General features: G+C 53.5%; 8 protein-coding genes across 8 annotated transcripts; 4 read left to right on the top strand and 4 right to left on the bottom strand.

Moving 5' to 3' along the window:
• Positions 1-1,592: 1,592 nt before the first annotated feature.
• Positions 1,593-3,023, bottom strand: CkaCkLH20_09169 (endo-beta-1, 6-galactanase; the record flags this gene model as incomplete). Its single annotated transcript, XM_038891884.1, has 1 exon — positions 1,593-3,023. One exon carries the CDS (start codon positions 3,021-3,023, stop codon positions 1,593-1,595), a length of 1,431 nt encoding a protein of 476 aa, XP_038742817.1.
• Positions 3,024-4,417: 1,394 nt separating this feature from the next.
• CkaCkLH20_09168 (uncharacterized protein) lies at positions 4,418-5,959 on the bottom strand (the record flags this gene model as incomplete). The annotated part of the gene is made up of 1 exon (XM_038891883.1): positions 4,418-5,959. One exon carries the CDS (start codon positions 5,957-5,959, stop codon positions 4,418-4,420), a length of 1,542 nt encoding a protein of 513 aa, XP_038742816.1.
• Positions 5,960-6,563: 604 nt separating this feature from the next.
• On the top strand, positions 6,564-7,508 carry CkaCkLH20_09167 (uncharacterized protein; the record flags this gene model as incomplete). Its single annotated transcript, XM_038891882.1, has 2 exons — positions 6,564-7,415; positions 7,470-7,508. The coding sequence occupies 2 exons, from the start codon at positions 6,564-6,566 to the stop codon at positions 7,506-7,508; spliced, it is 891 nt and encodes a 296-aa protein (XP_038742815.1).
• Positions 7,509-7,798: 290 nt separating this feature from the next.
• CkaCkLH20_09166 (uncharacterized protein) lies at positions 7,799-8,581 on the bottom strand (the record flags this gene model as incomplete). The annotated part of the gene is made up of 1 exon (XM_038891881.1): positions 7,799-8,581. The coding sequence occupies one exon, from the start codon at positions 8,579-8,581 to the stop codon at positions 7,799-7,801; it is 783 nt and encodes a 260-aa protein (XP_038742814.1).
• A 664-nt stretch (positions 8,582-9,245) lies between these two features.
• Positions 9,246-9,645, top strand: CkaCkLH20_09165 (uncharacterized protein; the record flags this gene model as incomplete). Its single annotated transcript, XM_038891880.1, has 2 exons — positions 9,246-9,533; positions 9,586-9,645. 2 exons carry the CDS (start codon positions 9,246-9,248, stop codon positions 9,643-9,645), a joined length of 348 nt encoding a protein of 115 aa, XP_038742813.1.
• Positions 9,646-10,201: 556 nt separating this feature from the next.
• Positions 10,202-10,795, top strand: CkaCkLH20_09164 (uncharacterized protein; the record flags this gene model as incomplete). Its single annotated transcript, XM_038891879.1, has 2 exons — positions 10,202-10,651; positions 10,706-10,795. The coding sequence occupies 2 exons, from the start codon at positions 10,202-10,204 to the stop codon at positions 10,793-10,795; spliced, it is 540 nt and encodes a 179-aa protein (XP_038742812.1).
• A 490-nt stretch (positions 10,796-11,285) lies between these two features.
• Positions 11,286-11,611, top strand: CkaCkLH20_09163 (uncharacterized protein; the record flags this gene model as incomplete). Its single annotated transcript, XM_038891878.1, has 2 exons — positions 11,286-11,492; positions 11,564-11,611. 2 exons carry the CDS (start codon positions 11,286-11,288, stop codon positions 11,609-11,611), a joined length of 255 nt encoding a protein of 84 aa, XP_038742811.1.
• Positions 11,612-12,144: 533 nt separating this feature from the next.
• CkaCkLH20_09162 (uncharacterized protein) lies at positions 12,145-13,113 on the bottom strand (the record flags this gene model as incomplete). Its single annotated transcript, XM_038891877.1, has 1 exon — positions 12,145-13,113. The coding sequence occupies one exon, from the start codon at positions 13,111-13,113 to the stop codon at positions 12,145-12,147; it is 969 nt and encodes a 322-aa protein (XP_038742810.1).
• Positions 13,114-15,176: the final 2,063 nt, after the last annotated feature.

The following is a 15,176-nucleotide window of genomic DNA, read 5'->3' as shown; positions in this document are numbered from 1 at the left end:
CCCCCCCCCCCCCCCCCCCCCCCCCCCCCCCCCCCCCAAGCGGCAACAGAGATTTTCCGATGTTTAAAATCGGAACGGCAAGGCAAAGAGAGAAAAAAAAAAGTAAGGAGTACTTCGTACACCTCCCTAAGGTACACTCCTTTGCCTAGGTAGGCAGGCGCGACTCGACCCGGACACCTTCTTCGAATGCCGAGTCTTGGGTAGACGCGCACCTATCTTGCCGTTTCTTACTTTGAGCTCGTCGGCAATTATAACAATCAACCGTACATGCTTATCAAGCCAGAAACCTCTTACCTGACTTTAATGACAATGGTACGTCGAGAAATGCGGTCTCAATCCCGGCTATCGAAGTTCCCCCACATCGTGTCGTTTGGGTGGGGTTGACCCCTCATAGGCACCCTACAGCCGTCTCGATCTCACCAGCTGATCCTCCACGTTCTACAGCATACCGCGTCGATAGTGTAGCGGTTATCATCCCAGCCTTCCATTCGGAATTGTTTCAGTGAGCTGGGGACCGGGGTTCGACTCCCCGTCGACGCATCACAATTTCTCTTTTGCTCTCGGGGGCTTCAGTTCAATTTTTGTACTTGGCTTTCAAGGGGAGGCAAACCCGAGCAACGAGAGTGTTTGTTGCACTGAGAAATGAGCGTGACAACAGCTATCGGTGCTAGGAGCGACAGGACGACAATATGGCCGCCAGCGTCTGAGGATTTTCAGGGTACCAGCGGTACTTCAGGTACAGCTGCCCGCCACAGAGCATGGCCCTCCCGCCGTCTACACCCAATTAATCCCTCAAAGTCGCCTGGAAGCTTGCCGAGTCGGGCAGGTGGAGAATGACTCGTGCGCCCATTGAGTATTGACAATGTCTTCTTCAGCTGGGAGGCCCCGACCATGAAGACCGCCAGCGTCGAAAGTTAGGGCAGACATGTGGCAACAGAGGGTCATGTCTGCTGAAGACTACCCTGGCTTTTGAGTTTGAGCTGTGGACCGCGTGGTTGTCAGTTTGCGGCGAAGTCTCGAACAACGCACCATATTTGCTTGTTCAGAGCATTGTTCGGCGGCTCAGGCTGATTCAAGAATGCGGTGCCCCGTTTGGTGTCCGTATCATGATTAATAGGCGGGATTGTAGAACATTGCCTTGCGTGAGATGGTAGACCATAGTGCTGTGCATTTCTTCCATGCAAGCAAGTGGCAGGCAAACTTTGAAAGCCCATCCTTCCTCCTAACAAAATCCAGCCAGCCGTCGCTCTCCGACTTAGGCAACTCCACCGGTGCATCCTTGCATCAACAGTTAATCCGATATGGTGTAGTGGCCAACATGATGCCCTCTCATCTTGTGAGAGGTTAGGCATAGCCCCGAGTTCGATTCTCGGTTTCGGAATATTTCTTTTGCTTTTTGGGCCGAACAGCTTTTGGAAACGAACGAACGAAGAACATTCCGGCTGGATGAAGACACTTACTTTACTCACTTCACTCACACCACCGTCTTTTGTTTTTAGCCACGCCTTAGCGGCACCCTGGGCAATCAAACATCGCGTTGGGCCCAAGACATCATCAATTGACTAATCAACATTAACCAGATACCCCAATCCCTACAACTTGACGTTCTCAACCTCAAAAGTCTGCACCATCTTCGTCTCAAACCACGACCAGAACTTGGTCCCGCTCATCGTCGTGTCCGAAGCCTGCACATACCGGTCGCCGCTGCCAATCTGCGTCCTCCACCTCGTCACCTTGGCCCCGTTCGTCGACGCCTGGGTGAACTTGCTCAGATCGAAGTTGAGGTACTGCGCCGCGCCCCAGTTCACCGCGACGATGACCAGCTTGGAGTTCTTCGCGTCGTACGCCGCGACCACGTTGTCCGAACCACCGTCCAAGATCTTCATGCCCTCGCGGATGTGGCGCGTGAACTGCGCAAACGCGAAGTACTTCTGGTTCGCCGCGCCCAGCGTGCCCGCCTCGTTGTCGGCGTCAATCACGCCCCAGCCGCCGCCGTCGAGCACCTGCCAGTACACCCAGCCCGTCGGCCTCAGCCACCGGAAGTCGAGGAGCATGTTGGACACGAGCCTCTCGCCCGTCGCGTCGTTTTCGCCGTACTCGCTGTTCCACAATTTCTTGCTCTTGCCCGAGGCAAGCGCAAACAACTTGTCGCGTGCGCCGTTGGCGTACTGGTATCCGTGGACGTTGATCCTCGCGACGTTGTTCAGCGCGGTACCGAGGCCGTTGAAGGTGCTCACGGCCTGGTCGTAGTACGACTCGTCCGACGCCGCGATGGTCATGCTCTGCAGGCCGCGGCTGTTCAGCTCGGTGCGCAGCGCGTTGATGATGGTCGCCTGCGTCGGCACGTCGATGTGGCAGCCCTCCTGCGTGCCGTCCGCCTTCCACCAGTTGGCGATCGGCTCGTTGAACGGCTCGACCGACTCGAAGATGATGCCCCAGTTGTCCTTTGCGTACTTTGCAATGTTCGCCATGTACACGGCGTGCTGGCCGAGGTTCCAGCTCTGGATGTTCTCGCTGCCGTCGGCGGAGCCGGACGGGTTGTGGTTCTTGCACATCCACCACATGGGCGAGTTGGAGAAGAGCTCGAACCGGTTCGCGCCGCGCGACTTGGCCTTCTGCATCATGCCGCGCTGGTTCGCGTCGACGTCCCACTTCCAGCTCGACGACGCCGGGTCCGCGCTGTTCCAGTCGACCCAGTGGCCCTCGATCTGCCGCGAGAGCATCATCTTGGGCGAGACGACCATGCTCTCGCCGTTGATGCTGTTCCAGCTGCACGCCCCGGCGTTGTGGCGGACGATGTTGAAGCCGAGACCGGGAAGGCTGGTGCCCGACCAGGTCGTCGACTTGGTGGTGAAGAAGACGTCGGCGAGGTCGTCGCGGTTGCCGAACTTGCGCGCCCACCACGCCAGAGAGGTGCCCCATCCCTCCCAGGTACCGCGGTCGGACTTGGCGTCGATGATGGTCGTGGTGTCGGCGGCCACGGTGGCCAGGCACAAGGCCAGGGCGGCGAGGTTGAGATGCATCTTGACTGAGGAGCCGTAGCCTGGGGGAATCGAGACGGACTGGAGCTCACTCACTCGGCTCGCAGCCACCAAGCCCAAGAGGAAGAGCTCTCCTTATGAATTGCTTCGCCTTCTGGAAGCTCTGCACGGCAGGGGCGCTGACTCGGGATGCGGGACCTCGTAAGTTGGAGTGACATTACAAACGGGGATGAGCGGACCGGGCGTGTGGCTGCCCGTGACCTTAATCCAGGAACACCATCAAGGTGAGAGAGAGAGAGCTCGCAGCTTGCTTCGAATGTGATATGACGGCGCCGTCGGTGGTCGAAACGGCGGTTCATCCACTTCGGGGCAGTCAGTGTTCGGTCGTCTGGGTCCGGTACCGATGTGGCGTCGTTGGGCGGTTGATGATGACTACCGTCGACGTCGTTCGACGAGGCCCCCGCACGTCGGTTCGTTCCATCTTTAGAGTTAGATTGCCGGACCACGAGGTGTGCTGTGTGATAGCGGGGAGGTCTGTGTTGCAATTCGGGGTTAAACGTCGCCGAGACGGTGTGCGACTCAGGGATCTGGACCTCATCTCGGGTTGTGGCGGCACGGGATCAAATGGTTGGGCCAGGTCTTCATGGACAATACCATCATTACGGCTGTTCGGCTTGAGTGACTAATACAAGATGCAGGAAAGCTATGAGGAGAGGTTGCAAGCCAAGCGCGGATCCCACGGCGTCCAGGAGGGAGTAGGTATCCTCCGAAGCAGCCAAAGTATTCCCCGCGACCTGTCATATCCATCCATACGTGAAGCTTATTACCCGCCCATCCTCCGCTGTCATCCCATAAACCTCCGCGCAGGCGATCCAATGCTTGTGCCTGGAACTTCCAAGTCCGGCGGAATGGTACAGTAAAAGCTGCCGTCGTTCGCGCACATCTGGGGGATGGAGTGTGGGGTAAGGGACATGCAGTCGCAGGGTGCCATCGGGGCAGCCCGGTCTCGCGTGTGCATTGGCGGAAGATCATCGAGAGGGAATAGTGGTGTTTTCCGGCTCGGCTCCGGTATCCGCGGTCGTGTCATTTGACTTCATCTGATGGCACGCTAGGAGGAAACCTGCTTGATTGGAGTTGGTCAGTGTTATGTTGCTTTCTGGGTGAGAAAACTTGGGAGCAAATTGACTTACAAGAAAACTGCAAGAAAAGCAAATGACATTTTGTTTCGTGTTGTTTGTACTAATACATCGGTAGAAGTGACCTCTTGTGTTCGTGAAAGCTGCTTGCTTTGCTGTTAGAACAATGGCTTGCGCCTGAGACAAGAGAAAGCCTTACTTTTTCACGCTGAACCAGAGGCAACTTAGCAAATACCCTTCGAAGACAAAGAAGAGTATTCTGGAAGGTTGTATCCATTGTCGTAAAGTCGTCCAGATGCTTTATACCTCATATGAAAGCTTAAGAGGGCTGCTGCCAAGGGTGAAAGCTCCGGCTCTTTTCATCGGAGACCACGGGATCGGTGGCGACGACGGCAACGTGGGGCTACCAAGGTGTCCACGAGTAGGTGTTCCAAAGGGGCTCGTACCCGGCGACATATCCTGCAAGGTCGCCGAAGAGGCAACGGAGGACGCTCCGGGAGATGCTCCGGGAGTCTGTCCGAGCGCCTGCCGAATCCTGGCCATAGAAGGAGAAGGCTTGTGCAGTGGCCTTCCGCCCGACAACATAACTTCCTTGGGCCTCGCACCCGGCGTGGCAGTCATGCTTCGGTTACCCTCCCGCTGACGAGCTGCGGCCTCCTCCGCCCTCGCTTTCTGGAGATCGTTCCAAATTCTGGGCATCACCTCCTCTCTAAGAGCCGTCATGTGCCGGAAGAGATATCTTGTGTCTCCGTACCAACACTCTCTCTTGTAGTAGGCCTTGCTCAGGGCGTCTTTCATAGGCTGAAGCTCTTCGGACGTGTACGGCACCATCGTGGGAGGATCGAAGTACGCGTGATTGGATGCGTGGTACGGGTCGGGGTAGACAGGCATGAAGATGCCAGAATCGCCAAGCGACTCCTGGACGCTGGACTTGCCGTAAGTGACGGCTGTCTGAAGGCGGGCTCTGCAGGTCTCGACAGCCGCGTCGAGCATTTCCGGCGTTGCATTGTTCTCGTCGACCAAGAGCAAATACTCAGCCTCGAGGCGTTTGCGCTCCTTCATCACCGCCTTCAACTCTGCGGAGAGACTCTTCACCTTCTCCACCGTCTCGGCATGGCTGGGAAGTCTGGGACGAGCAGGCTCGGTGCGACGGCGCTTCGACGGAGACTTAGTCGGGGTCGACGGCGTGTCGCTGTCGGATGGAGTGGGAGAGCCCGGCGGGGTCGAGCTCTTGTGGCGTCTCTTGAGGCTGAAGGGAATCGTGCTATCGTTCAATTCGGGCGTGTCGCCATCGAAGAAGGGGTCGGTGTTTGTGCAATCGGTCGCGACAGTGGAGGGAGTGATTGCCTTCTTCTTGTCAGTGCTCGCGACGGCGGAGCGCTTTCTCTTCAGATTGCCCTTGCGGGCCGGGACGGGTGTCTGAGGAGTGTCTTCCGTCTCGTCGCTCATCTCGCTCTCGCTCTCATCTTCTTCTTCCGTCTCGTCTTCTTCAGTCTCGTTGTCGTCGATCTCGTCCTGGCTCTCGTCTTCTTCCGTCTCGTCCTGGCTCTGGTCCGAATCGGTGGAGCTGGTCGTCTTGCTGCTCGCGGGTGAGACCGTATTTCTGTTCTTGCGACCGGATGAAGGAGCTGTTGCCTTCGACGCGGCGGGCAAAGCAAATTTCATACTGCCGCGTGGAGTTGCTTGGCCGTGAGGTAGAGGTGTGCCAGGAGCAAGTTTGATGCCAGTAAGTGCGGCCGAGGTAGTTGCCTTGGGGGGTGTTATGGAAGCCGCGTTCGGGTTTTTCTTGGTTGCTGGTTTGGCGGTATCAGAGAGGCGTCCTCCTTTTTTGGTCGACGCCATTGCGAAAGTCGAGGCACTTGAGAGCCGGAGATCGAAGAAGGGTTTTCTGTATTCTTGTTACAATGGGCCTCCAAATCGACTGCTCCGGATGAGAAAGAAATTTGCGAGTGCAGAGGTCAAAGGCGACGCGTTGAAAAACCTCGAGATGGGCTGAACAACAAGAAAAAAAAGGACTGATGCTGCAAGAAAAATAATGCCTGTTGTTGACAGAGACAATAATATCCTCGACGGTAGGTCTTTGGTGGGTGGTTTGCAAAAAGCCCTTCTTCTCCTGCCCAGTGACGGTGTCTGCCACACGGCTGAGGCCAACCTCTCTCATCGCCATGACGATGAAATCTCAGGTCGTGTGAGAAGCTCTGTTTACATTCACTCATGGCCAAATCATGATTTTCCAAGATTGAGATATCTTGCTATCACATTACAACTTGAAAGGAAGGCCATTCTTTTCCGCATTGTCTTCCATTTCTTTGGCCTTTCTGTTCTGCTCTCTCTTCTTTTACTGTTGCTCTCGCTCTTCCTTTTTTTTATCCATCCTTATTTGACAATCAACAAAGGTATGTTGCCTTCTTTGATCATAAGGCTGAACTGAACAATGCTTTGCCAGATGGAAGTCGCGGACAAACCCACCACCCAGGATGCTATCTTCCGCAGCCTCCAAGCCCTCGCCATCGCCAGCGGCGAGTCCTTGAACGATGTCTTCCTCGCCAACGAAGCTCTCATGATGAACCTACGCCTCAAAAGCGCCCAGATGGCTGCTGCTCAGGATCCTCAGGCCATGCCCCAGTCCGAGTACGCCGTCATCTACCACGGCTACCACACCCAGACCGACTCCGGCAACGGCTTCGTCCGCGGCGTTCCCGTCAACCATCCGCCGGGAGTTTTCACATCCACGCGATCTTTCTTGTTCGACCTCGACAACGGTGCCCAGAATGGCACCATTGCTCAGATGGGAGGCATCCCCACGCCTGGCGCTCCCCTCTTCGGCAACGCGAGCGTTACTATGCCACAAGCGCACCCGCAGAACCACGCCCTCGAGAACCCTATTCTGGGTGCTGGCAATCAAGAAATTGGCTTCATGGAGGATTTGAACGAAGCCAGCTTCGACAATCTGGTCATCGACGTCGCCAATGGTCGCCCCCGCGACGAGAACAGCACCGGCTACGACTTTGGCGACCAAGGCCTCGAGAACTTCCCCGTCAACGTCGCCGACGGTATGGCCAATGACTTGGCCAACTTCCAGCCCCTCGTCAACAACGCGAACGCCTACGGTGCTCCATCGCCTGGAAACTTCGTTGCTGAAGAACCTGTTCGTTCCGATTGCGTCGAATACTTCCAGTACGACGGCAACGGAGAGTACGGATGGCACGCCGGGGAGAAGACTACCCATGATCAGTCCAATGGCCTGCGCTGTCATTTGTGCTCGAAGACATACAAAATTGCGGGATTCCTGAGTCGGGTGAGTACTCCGAGAAGGGACTCCTTACGGAGATACTGTCTAACCACGCTTTAGCACTTGAACATAGTCCACGGCCAGCCCTCTTCGCTTTGATCTCGGAACCTTGGGAACGAGCACTGCAACACTTGGATGAAAGAGGCCTGCTACTGTATGTTTGGAGATGGGATGGCGTTGCGAACCAGTGGTGGATTTGGGATACTGGAGTTTGCATATCTTGGGTTGATGAGCTGAGAGATACGATGGAGATTGGCACATCTTTGCGAGTCACCTCTGGATTCAGGGTCAAGTTACCGAGACACTGCTTCATAGAATGGATATCTTACTACGAGACTTCCTCAACCCCTTCGTCTATCGCTTTTGAACCAGACGTTGCTGGACCTGAATCAGCCCGAACCCCCATCATCGGTACCTTTCTTAACCTTTTCTATCCATTCCTCCAAGTTGTTTGGCATCGGCTTCTCATGATGCTCCTCTCCGTCGACGTTCTCGGCGTCAGACTTGTTGCCCTGTATCTGGGCAGCGGCTGCATGACGGGGCTCAATGACGTCCTTCACAACGCGCTCGATCAGAAATTCCATCAGATCCGAGAACAAAGCCAGCAACCGCGGCTCATCTGCCTCGGCTTCTTCCTCCCGCTTCCTGCGGTCCGCGGCGGCAGCTTCAATATCAAGCAACCGACGCTGCTCAGCCTCTTGAGTCTCTTGCTCGCGCTTCCTGTGGTCCGCGGCGGCAGCTTCAATATCATGCAACTGACGCTGCTCAGCCTCTTGAGTCTCTTCCTCGCGCTTCCAGCGGTCCATGGCGGCGGCTACAATATCACGCAACCGACGCTCCTCAGCCTCTTGAGTGTCTTGCTCGCGCTTCCTGCGGTCCGCGGCGGCAGCTTCAACATCAAGCAACCGACGCTGCTCCTCCCGATCCTTTTGCTCCCGCTTCCTGCGGCACGCAGCTTCGAGGGCATCTTCGAAGGATCGCACCGAGAACCCACGGAAGTGACTGAGGCTGCAACCACGGCAGCATTTGAAGTCGACGCTCTCAGCAAACTGGACACATTGCTTGATGGCGTTGCAAAGGTCGCGGCGTATGTGGTTGTTCGAAACATCATATAGAATGGGACGCCGTTCGAGGTAGTCGTCTGCGCTTGTTTCCGAGTGCAAGATGGACATCGCCAGTTCGAAAAAGAAGGTCTGATACACGTGTGAAGGTTGCTGACTTTCAAGTGTCAGCGATTTCTAACCTCGGACTTTGGGAGATAATATGGGGGGGTGGTACTTGTCTATGAAACACCATGGCGTTGTAGGCTTGCTCAACGACATATCTGCGGTTGACTCGGATGTCCTCTGGATAGCTTCTGGTGTTGTGCAATGGTTCTTGCAATAGAGGTGATGACCTGGAGATGTATTTGGGAGGTCTCTAGTGGTAGGTCATACTTTGTCTTGGAGAATCCATGATTGGCGTACATGGAAAGCACCCAGATTATTCCCAAAGGGAGTGATCGTGGAAAGCCCCGGGCCCCTACCTTCTACCCTCGAATGTTCCGGCACTTACTCAAGAGATCTCATAGTCGTGCTTGGGCTTTTCAGAGAAAAAGAAGGAGTGAGTTTTCATCTCATCTGGTTCTCAATCTCTGCTCCTGCCTTTACTGTATTCTTGGGCCCTACTTAAAGCTCTTTAGCCTCCTCCCAGCTGTGCTTTTCTTTCTTTCTTCTACAACAAACAGACTCACAACTCACAGAGAGTCAGCTCACAAGACAAGAACAATACAAAGAGCCAGGTATGCATCAGATTCTCGCGCCTCCATGCCAAAGCTAACAGCGCGTCTCAAGCACAATGTCAACCAACCTTTTCAACCTCATAAAGGCAGAGCTCCTGCGGATCGAGAGCGAGAGCTTCCAGGACTGGGACAACATCGACTCCATTACACGGAGTGTGCTCCAAGCCATCACTGCTGAGAGAGCTGCCGGAATTGAGCCTGAGTCAGCAACTGAGCCCATGGATATTGGCAATGAGGGCGGAGACCATGAGGCTGCCAATACTTCGAACGTCGACGAATATCCCTGGAAGTGCAAGGTTCCGGGCTGTACCCGTGCCTACAAGGCAAAGTCCAGTCGCAAACGTGTAGGTTTCACTTTGTACCAGAACCCTTAGGGCATTACTAACAACCACGTAGCACTATGGCGCCAACCACAAGGATGTCGACACACCCCTCGACACCGACGATGAGCAGTAAGGAGATATGAGATGACCTCTGGTTAAGACAACTCAGTTGATGGGTGAAGATGAGTCCTAGCTAGAGCTGGGAAGACGATGGATAGCTATCTATCCCAGATATAAAGGAAATCCGAGAGTCCAGGGCATTTACCCCGGGACCAGTCTTCAAATCTGACATTTGGTTCTCTCACTTGATTGCTTGCAAAACAACCGTACTACTTCCTGCCATTTTGAGCATCAAACCATATTGAGCTCATTTGTGTATTTTCATTCCGTAAATCTCATGAATCCAGTCCAGATGTTCCTTCATCATCTCATGATTGTTGCTCAAACGAAAAATCTCTTCATGGTAGTAAACTCATAATAAAAGTCGTCTTACCAAAGAGGAAGTAACAACCCGCAGACTTTTCATCTGCTACCTCATTGCTCTTTCCTATTTCTTCTATCTAAAGTTGGTGCCCCACACTGTCGTCTTCACTTAAGTATTTAATCAACTTCAACAGCCAGCTCAGAGGTTTCTTTCTTCCTTTCAACTCACCCACCAAAACTCACAAGGTGAAGAGAAACCATTCACAATGGGATCTCAACTCAACAAGGACATCCGTGACGCGCTTCTCAACATCGAGCGCGCCAATGATCTGGACTGGGACAATGTCGACTATGTGACGCGCCAGGTTCTCGCCGACATTGGCACTCAGAGAGCCCATGAAGAGAATCGAAGAGTTATGAGCTATGAGGCCGAGCCTCAGGCCACCCAGAAGGCTGAGGAGGTCGAGGGCGAGGACGACGAGGACGATGAGGGCGGTGTTGCTCTCTCTCAGCAGGGCACTCCCATGAAGGCCCCGAAGAACGACAACGGCAACTATTTCAACGCCACTCCTACGAAGCGAGGCGCCGCGGTCAATACCCACACGCCCACCACACGCAGCACTCCCACCAAGAGACCTGCCCTGACTCCCGCGGACAAGCCTTACGTCTGCAGATACTGCGGTGCCCCTTACGCGTATGCTCGGAGCCGGTATCGCGTAAGTCCAATTTCCCGACCTCTACCTCTCGTGTCAGGCACTAACATGATATAGCATCACGCGGATTTCCACCCAGACCTGCCGCCCCCTTCCTCTTCGGAATCCCTCGACAACCAATACCCCGAGGACGAGGGCGAGGAGTAGGAGATTTAAGAAACGGTGACGAGTAGGGAGAAGGGAAGGTGGGAAGGAGGGATCAAAGGTCTTTCTAGCACCTCCCATAAACGCCCAATACAATTGAGAACTCAGCGATTTTCCGTCCTTTGAACACCAGATCGATGAATCTTTCTACTGACTTCATTCTAAACATTGATGCCTTACCTTCGTCCAGCCGTTTCTCGAGTGACACATCCCCTACGTATTTTTTCGGGAACCAACCAGCCATCTCAGGCACCTAGATTTCTCTGCTCCTGCTGTCTCCGAGACCAAACTTCTAGAAATTTTTGACCTCGAGTTGCTCCAACGTAAAACTCTGCTCCTCACCTCCCAAAGCCAGACATCAACCAACTTCCTCTCCTCATCAAAAGAAAGAAACCACCTCTTCAGCTCAACCAAAACTATCATCACAAGATCCGACAAGTAATTTCCCCCCAGCTATCCTCCCTCAACGCGTGCTAACAAACTCCCCTCCAGAATGCCCTCCAAACTCGAGACCGCCGTCACCAACGCCCTCAACCAGGCCCAGACCGCCAGCGGCAAGAGCAAGGACGACGTCATGAAGATGGCCAACTCGATCGCCGGAAAGTACCTCAAGAAGAACGGCATCGAGACCACCACCATCCACCGCTGCGAGGTCTCCGGCTACAGCCGTTCCTACGAGAACCGCAGCAGTCTGCTCCGCGTCAGTAAACCCCTCCACGCTTTTTTACCTACTGCAAGTTTGGCAAACTGATTTTCTGACGGCTTTCACAGCACTACAAGAAGGACCACCCCGGTCAGAGCCCTGAGGACGAGGCGTAAGGGCTGCGATAAGGCCACATGAAGAAGGCACCGCGCTTGGCTTGGGTAGACGTCATGCTGTGGATTATCACTGCCGAAGGGACGGCTTAGGTGCAACGTTGGATTGGGGGATGGCAGATTTGATTTGGAAGTGTCAGTGACAGCAATTTGCTTTCCTTCAAGTACGGCTGTGGAACATGCCGTCGTTCTTCGACTTGTGACTGAACATCACGTCACGACAATCAACTACGCGATAACGGCAAGCACACCCTCCACGTTGGCAGTGCTCGGCTTTCATTCACTAGCTAGCCTCTTAATACAAACTCCTAGCCTTCCCCAACCGTCACCTCTTCCGAGCAAGCTCCGTTGGTAACCATGTTGCTGAGGTTGAGGGTGACCGCTTGACCACTCTTGTCCGCAACGTATCGTGGCCCGCGTTATCACATTACACGGGGCCGACCAGAGGTAATGTTACCCTGAATCGCCTGTTCAGGCCCTTGGATATCCGAGATAGACATACACAAACGTGTATCACAGCCTTCTCTTCGCGTTCTTCACCATCCAGTGTCTACCGTGTCTACCCAGCAGTATCTAAACTTGATCCCAAGTTTCTCCATGGCTGCGCTGGCCTGCGAGGTTACACTGATGGCTCCAGAAATCTCTAGCTCCTCTAGGTTAGGCAGGCTGTCTTTGAGATTCATCATCAACCAATTTATGCTCTGTTCGATGGTGCCCGAGTCTGCTCCCTTGATGCACAACCGCTTCAGGGAAGCGGGCAAAGCCCGTAGAGCCGGGACTTTGGCGGTCTGTTGGCCATCGTCGCCGCCGAACTCATTGCCGTTGTCCGACCCAGAGTCGTCGATGTCATCGGCATCGTGGTCAATACTCCATGCGTCGATCTGCAGGTCTTCCAAATTGACGAAATCCTTCAACGTGGTGATACATTCATCATTCGGACACGCTTCATCTGCCATCGGATCGAGCTCAAGGCAGAGTTTCCGAAGGCCCTCGTAATGGCGTTTCAATCCATGAACAACGCCACGCGGCGTTTCAACCCGAGCAAGCCCCAAGGGATGGCTAATGATGCTCGACTGTAGTGTGAAGCTCGAAAGGTTGGGGAAAGAACTGAGGAACTCCCCAAGACACTTGCTTGTGATGCTGACGTTCCGGAGAATGAGATTGTTTAGATTCAGGAAAGTTGCACCCAAACCGTAGACGTCATTATTCAGATCGTAGAAGTGGCCGTCCACAACCTGAATTTCGGTAAGGCTTGTTGACAAGCTTGCGAGACAGAGTAACATGGAGTTACTGAACCAAACTCCGCTTCCGACCCCGAAACTGAGCTTGAGTTTGAGGGCAACTGATTTCAAATTCGGGAGAATGTCGCCGGGCTGTTGTGCGTGCTCAGCTCTTTGGCAGACGCCACCAAGGCCATACCCTAGGAATCCTGGTATGTCTGCGAGGGTTTTGTTGCTCAGTGATAGCGTTACCTCTCGCAGTTGATTGAGACGGTGAAGGAGCATGGCGGTAGCTGCAGCAAGACATGTCTCGTCGTGGCGCACTACGGGCAACCATCCTCCAAACCCCGCCTCATGCCAGCCATCCGGGCATTCCAAAACCGCATCGTCGACATCAATGTTCATAGACTTGGCCCATGATTGAAGAAATTGCATCTGCTCGTGTCCAAAGGAAGGAACGTCATTGTCGGCCGGGGGTAAGTGAAGGTATAGTTGTTGCACATGATCAGCAATTCCTGGTCGTGCCCAAAGTAGCCGTAGAAAAGAATACACCCTCGGTCCCGAATTGATCGCTACAAAACGAGCTAGCTCTGGGGCCAGAAGTTGAGCAAGGCGCTTGCACGTCAGACTCAGGTAAAGAATCGGAATGGTTTCGGCTCGAATATCATCTCTAAGCACCTTGTCGGAAGGTGTTGGTCGATCAAGCCTTGTCCTTGCTGGCATTCTAGATCGACAGGATGTCGCGATTTGGAGCAGGACCTCCGGGGGTAATTGGATGAGGTTCGTCATGCTGCTGAACGATTCTGAATCGGATTGTTAGCCTGGTTCGAATAAGAGAAGATCTCCAGCGCAATACCCGTGGAGTGAAGAGTTCAGTGCCGATGCCAGTGCCGAAAACAGGTATAATACTTCCTGTTGACAACCGCAGACGTCAACGGCCAGGCGATAGAGAGAATGAAGAACGCGAAGATGAGACCGAAGCAACAAGGTCACTCGATTTGTTGGAAGCGACGTGATGAAGCCGTAGTGCTGATCAGGATCTATGATGATCAGGATCGTTGTTTTGGAATGGATTGAAAAATGTGGTGGTTTGTTGTTTATTTTGCGTCTCTGGTTGTAGTGTTTTTGCTCAGCCTGACGGCATTTCGTTGGTGATGGTGATCTTGCTTTGTTAGGCTTAGGCAGCCTGGTATGTGTGTTTGTGTGCAGAAAGAAAGGAAGGTTCGGTTGTAGGTAGACAAGGGAAGGAGGAGACAAGGCGAATTGCTCGAACAGCAAGCTAGGCTTTTGTTTTCGTTTTTTTCAAGTGAGGTAAGAGCGGAGCTTTCATCAAGACCAATATGTCTTCTGTCAGGCTTTTTATCACTAGTCTTTTTCTTCTTCCGCATCTAAAAGTAGTTTCCACCCGACAATACATTTAGCAAAGCGTTTGCAGCCCCAGAGTTCCCAATTGGGTTCACCAATGCCTTCAGATTCTGGGGAGCTGTCCGCAAAGGGCTCCGTCGTGAAGTTGCTCCGGGGAAATGTGGACCCAAATGTAAGTTCCGGTCCGGCTTGTGTGGGGCACAAACTCCGGGACAACACTGTGAAACCTCGGCAGAACTGGAATTTTGGCAGACAGAAATCCGTCACTCAAGAAGTAGAAATGTCGGACTAGCATCAATTTAAGTTTTTCGTTTGGAAATTTCCGAGTTATACATCGGATTTGGCAAATGACCAGCACTCTGAACGGATTTCTCACCTTTTCCCACGGGCTCTTTTTATAATAATCAAAGTACCATCCTTTCACTATCACCCCATTCTTCTCAAATACTAAGCGTTGCGTATTTCTTTCCGGATTGCCCCATTCCTCAATAATGCATTTACAGACCCCAGGACCAATACACCCACCCGTGTATACCAACACACAAGAGGCTCTCACCAAGTCCATTGTCGACCCAATGGGTGCGCGCAACATCAGAGATATTCAGACGGCCTTTGCAAAGATCAAAACACTTGCATCTTGTGGCTAAGAGATACCTGGAAGATGATGATGGAGCTTCCAATGGAATATATGCTCTTGATAGCACCCACACATCAGGGCAAGTGAACAAAGCCTTTTCTGATGAGCATACCCATTTTTAACTTCATTTTATGCCACTCTAATGAGACGGGCAATATTGATCTGCCTGCTGCCAACGATGCAGACGGCAGTACCGCCGAGGAGGGAACTGGGGAGTCCGAAGAAGGCAACTACGAGCCCCGGGCTTAGAATGGTAACCGACGGCCCTAGGTGTGGCCTTGTTTCCTGTCCATCTGCGACGGAAGAAAATGGTTCTCATCTGCCAACACAGTTCAGAGGGTTAGTT

Source organism: Colletotrichum karsti, assembly GCF_011947395.1.
Source record: "Colletotrichum karsti strain CkLH20 chromosome Unknown Scaffold32, whole genome shotgun sequence".
Classification (NCBI taxonomy): domain Eukaryota; kingdom Fungi; phylum Ascomycota; class Sordariomycetes; order Glomerellales; family Glomerellaceae; genus Colletotrichum; species Colletotrichum karsti.
The sequence above is the reverse complement of the archived record's forward strand: the minus strand, read 5'-3'. Positions and strand labels throughout refer to the sequence as shown.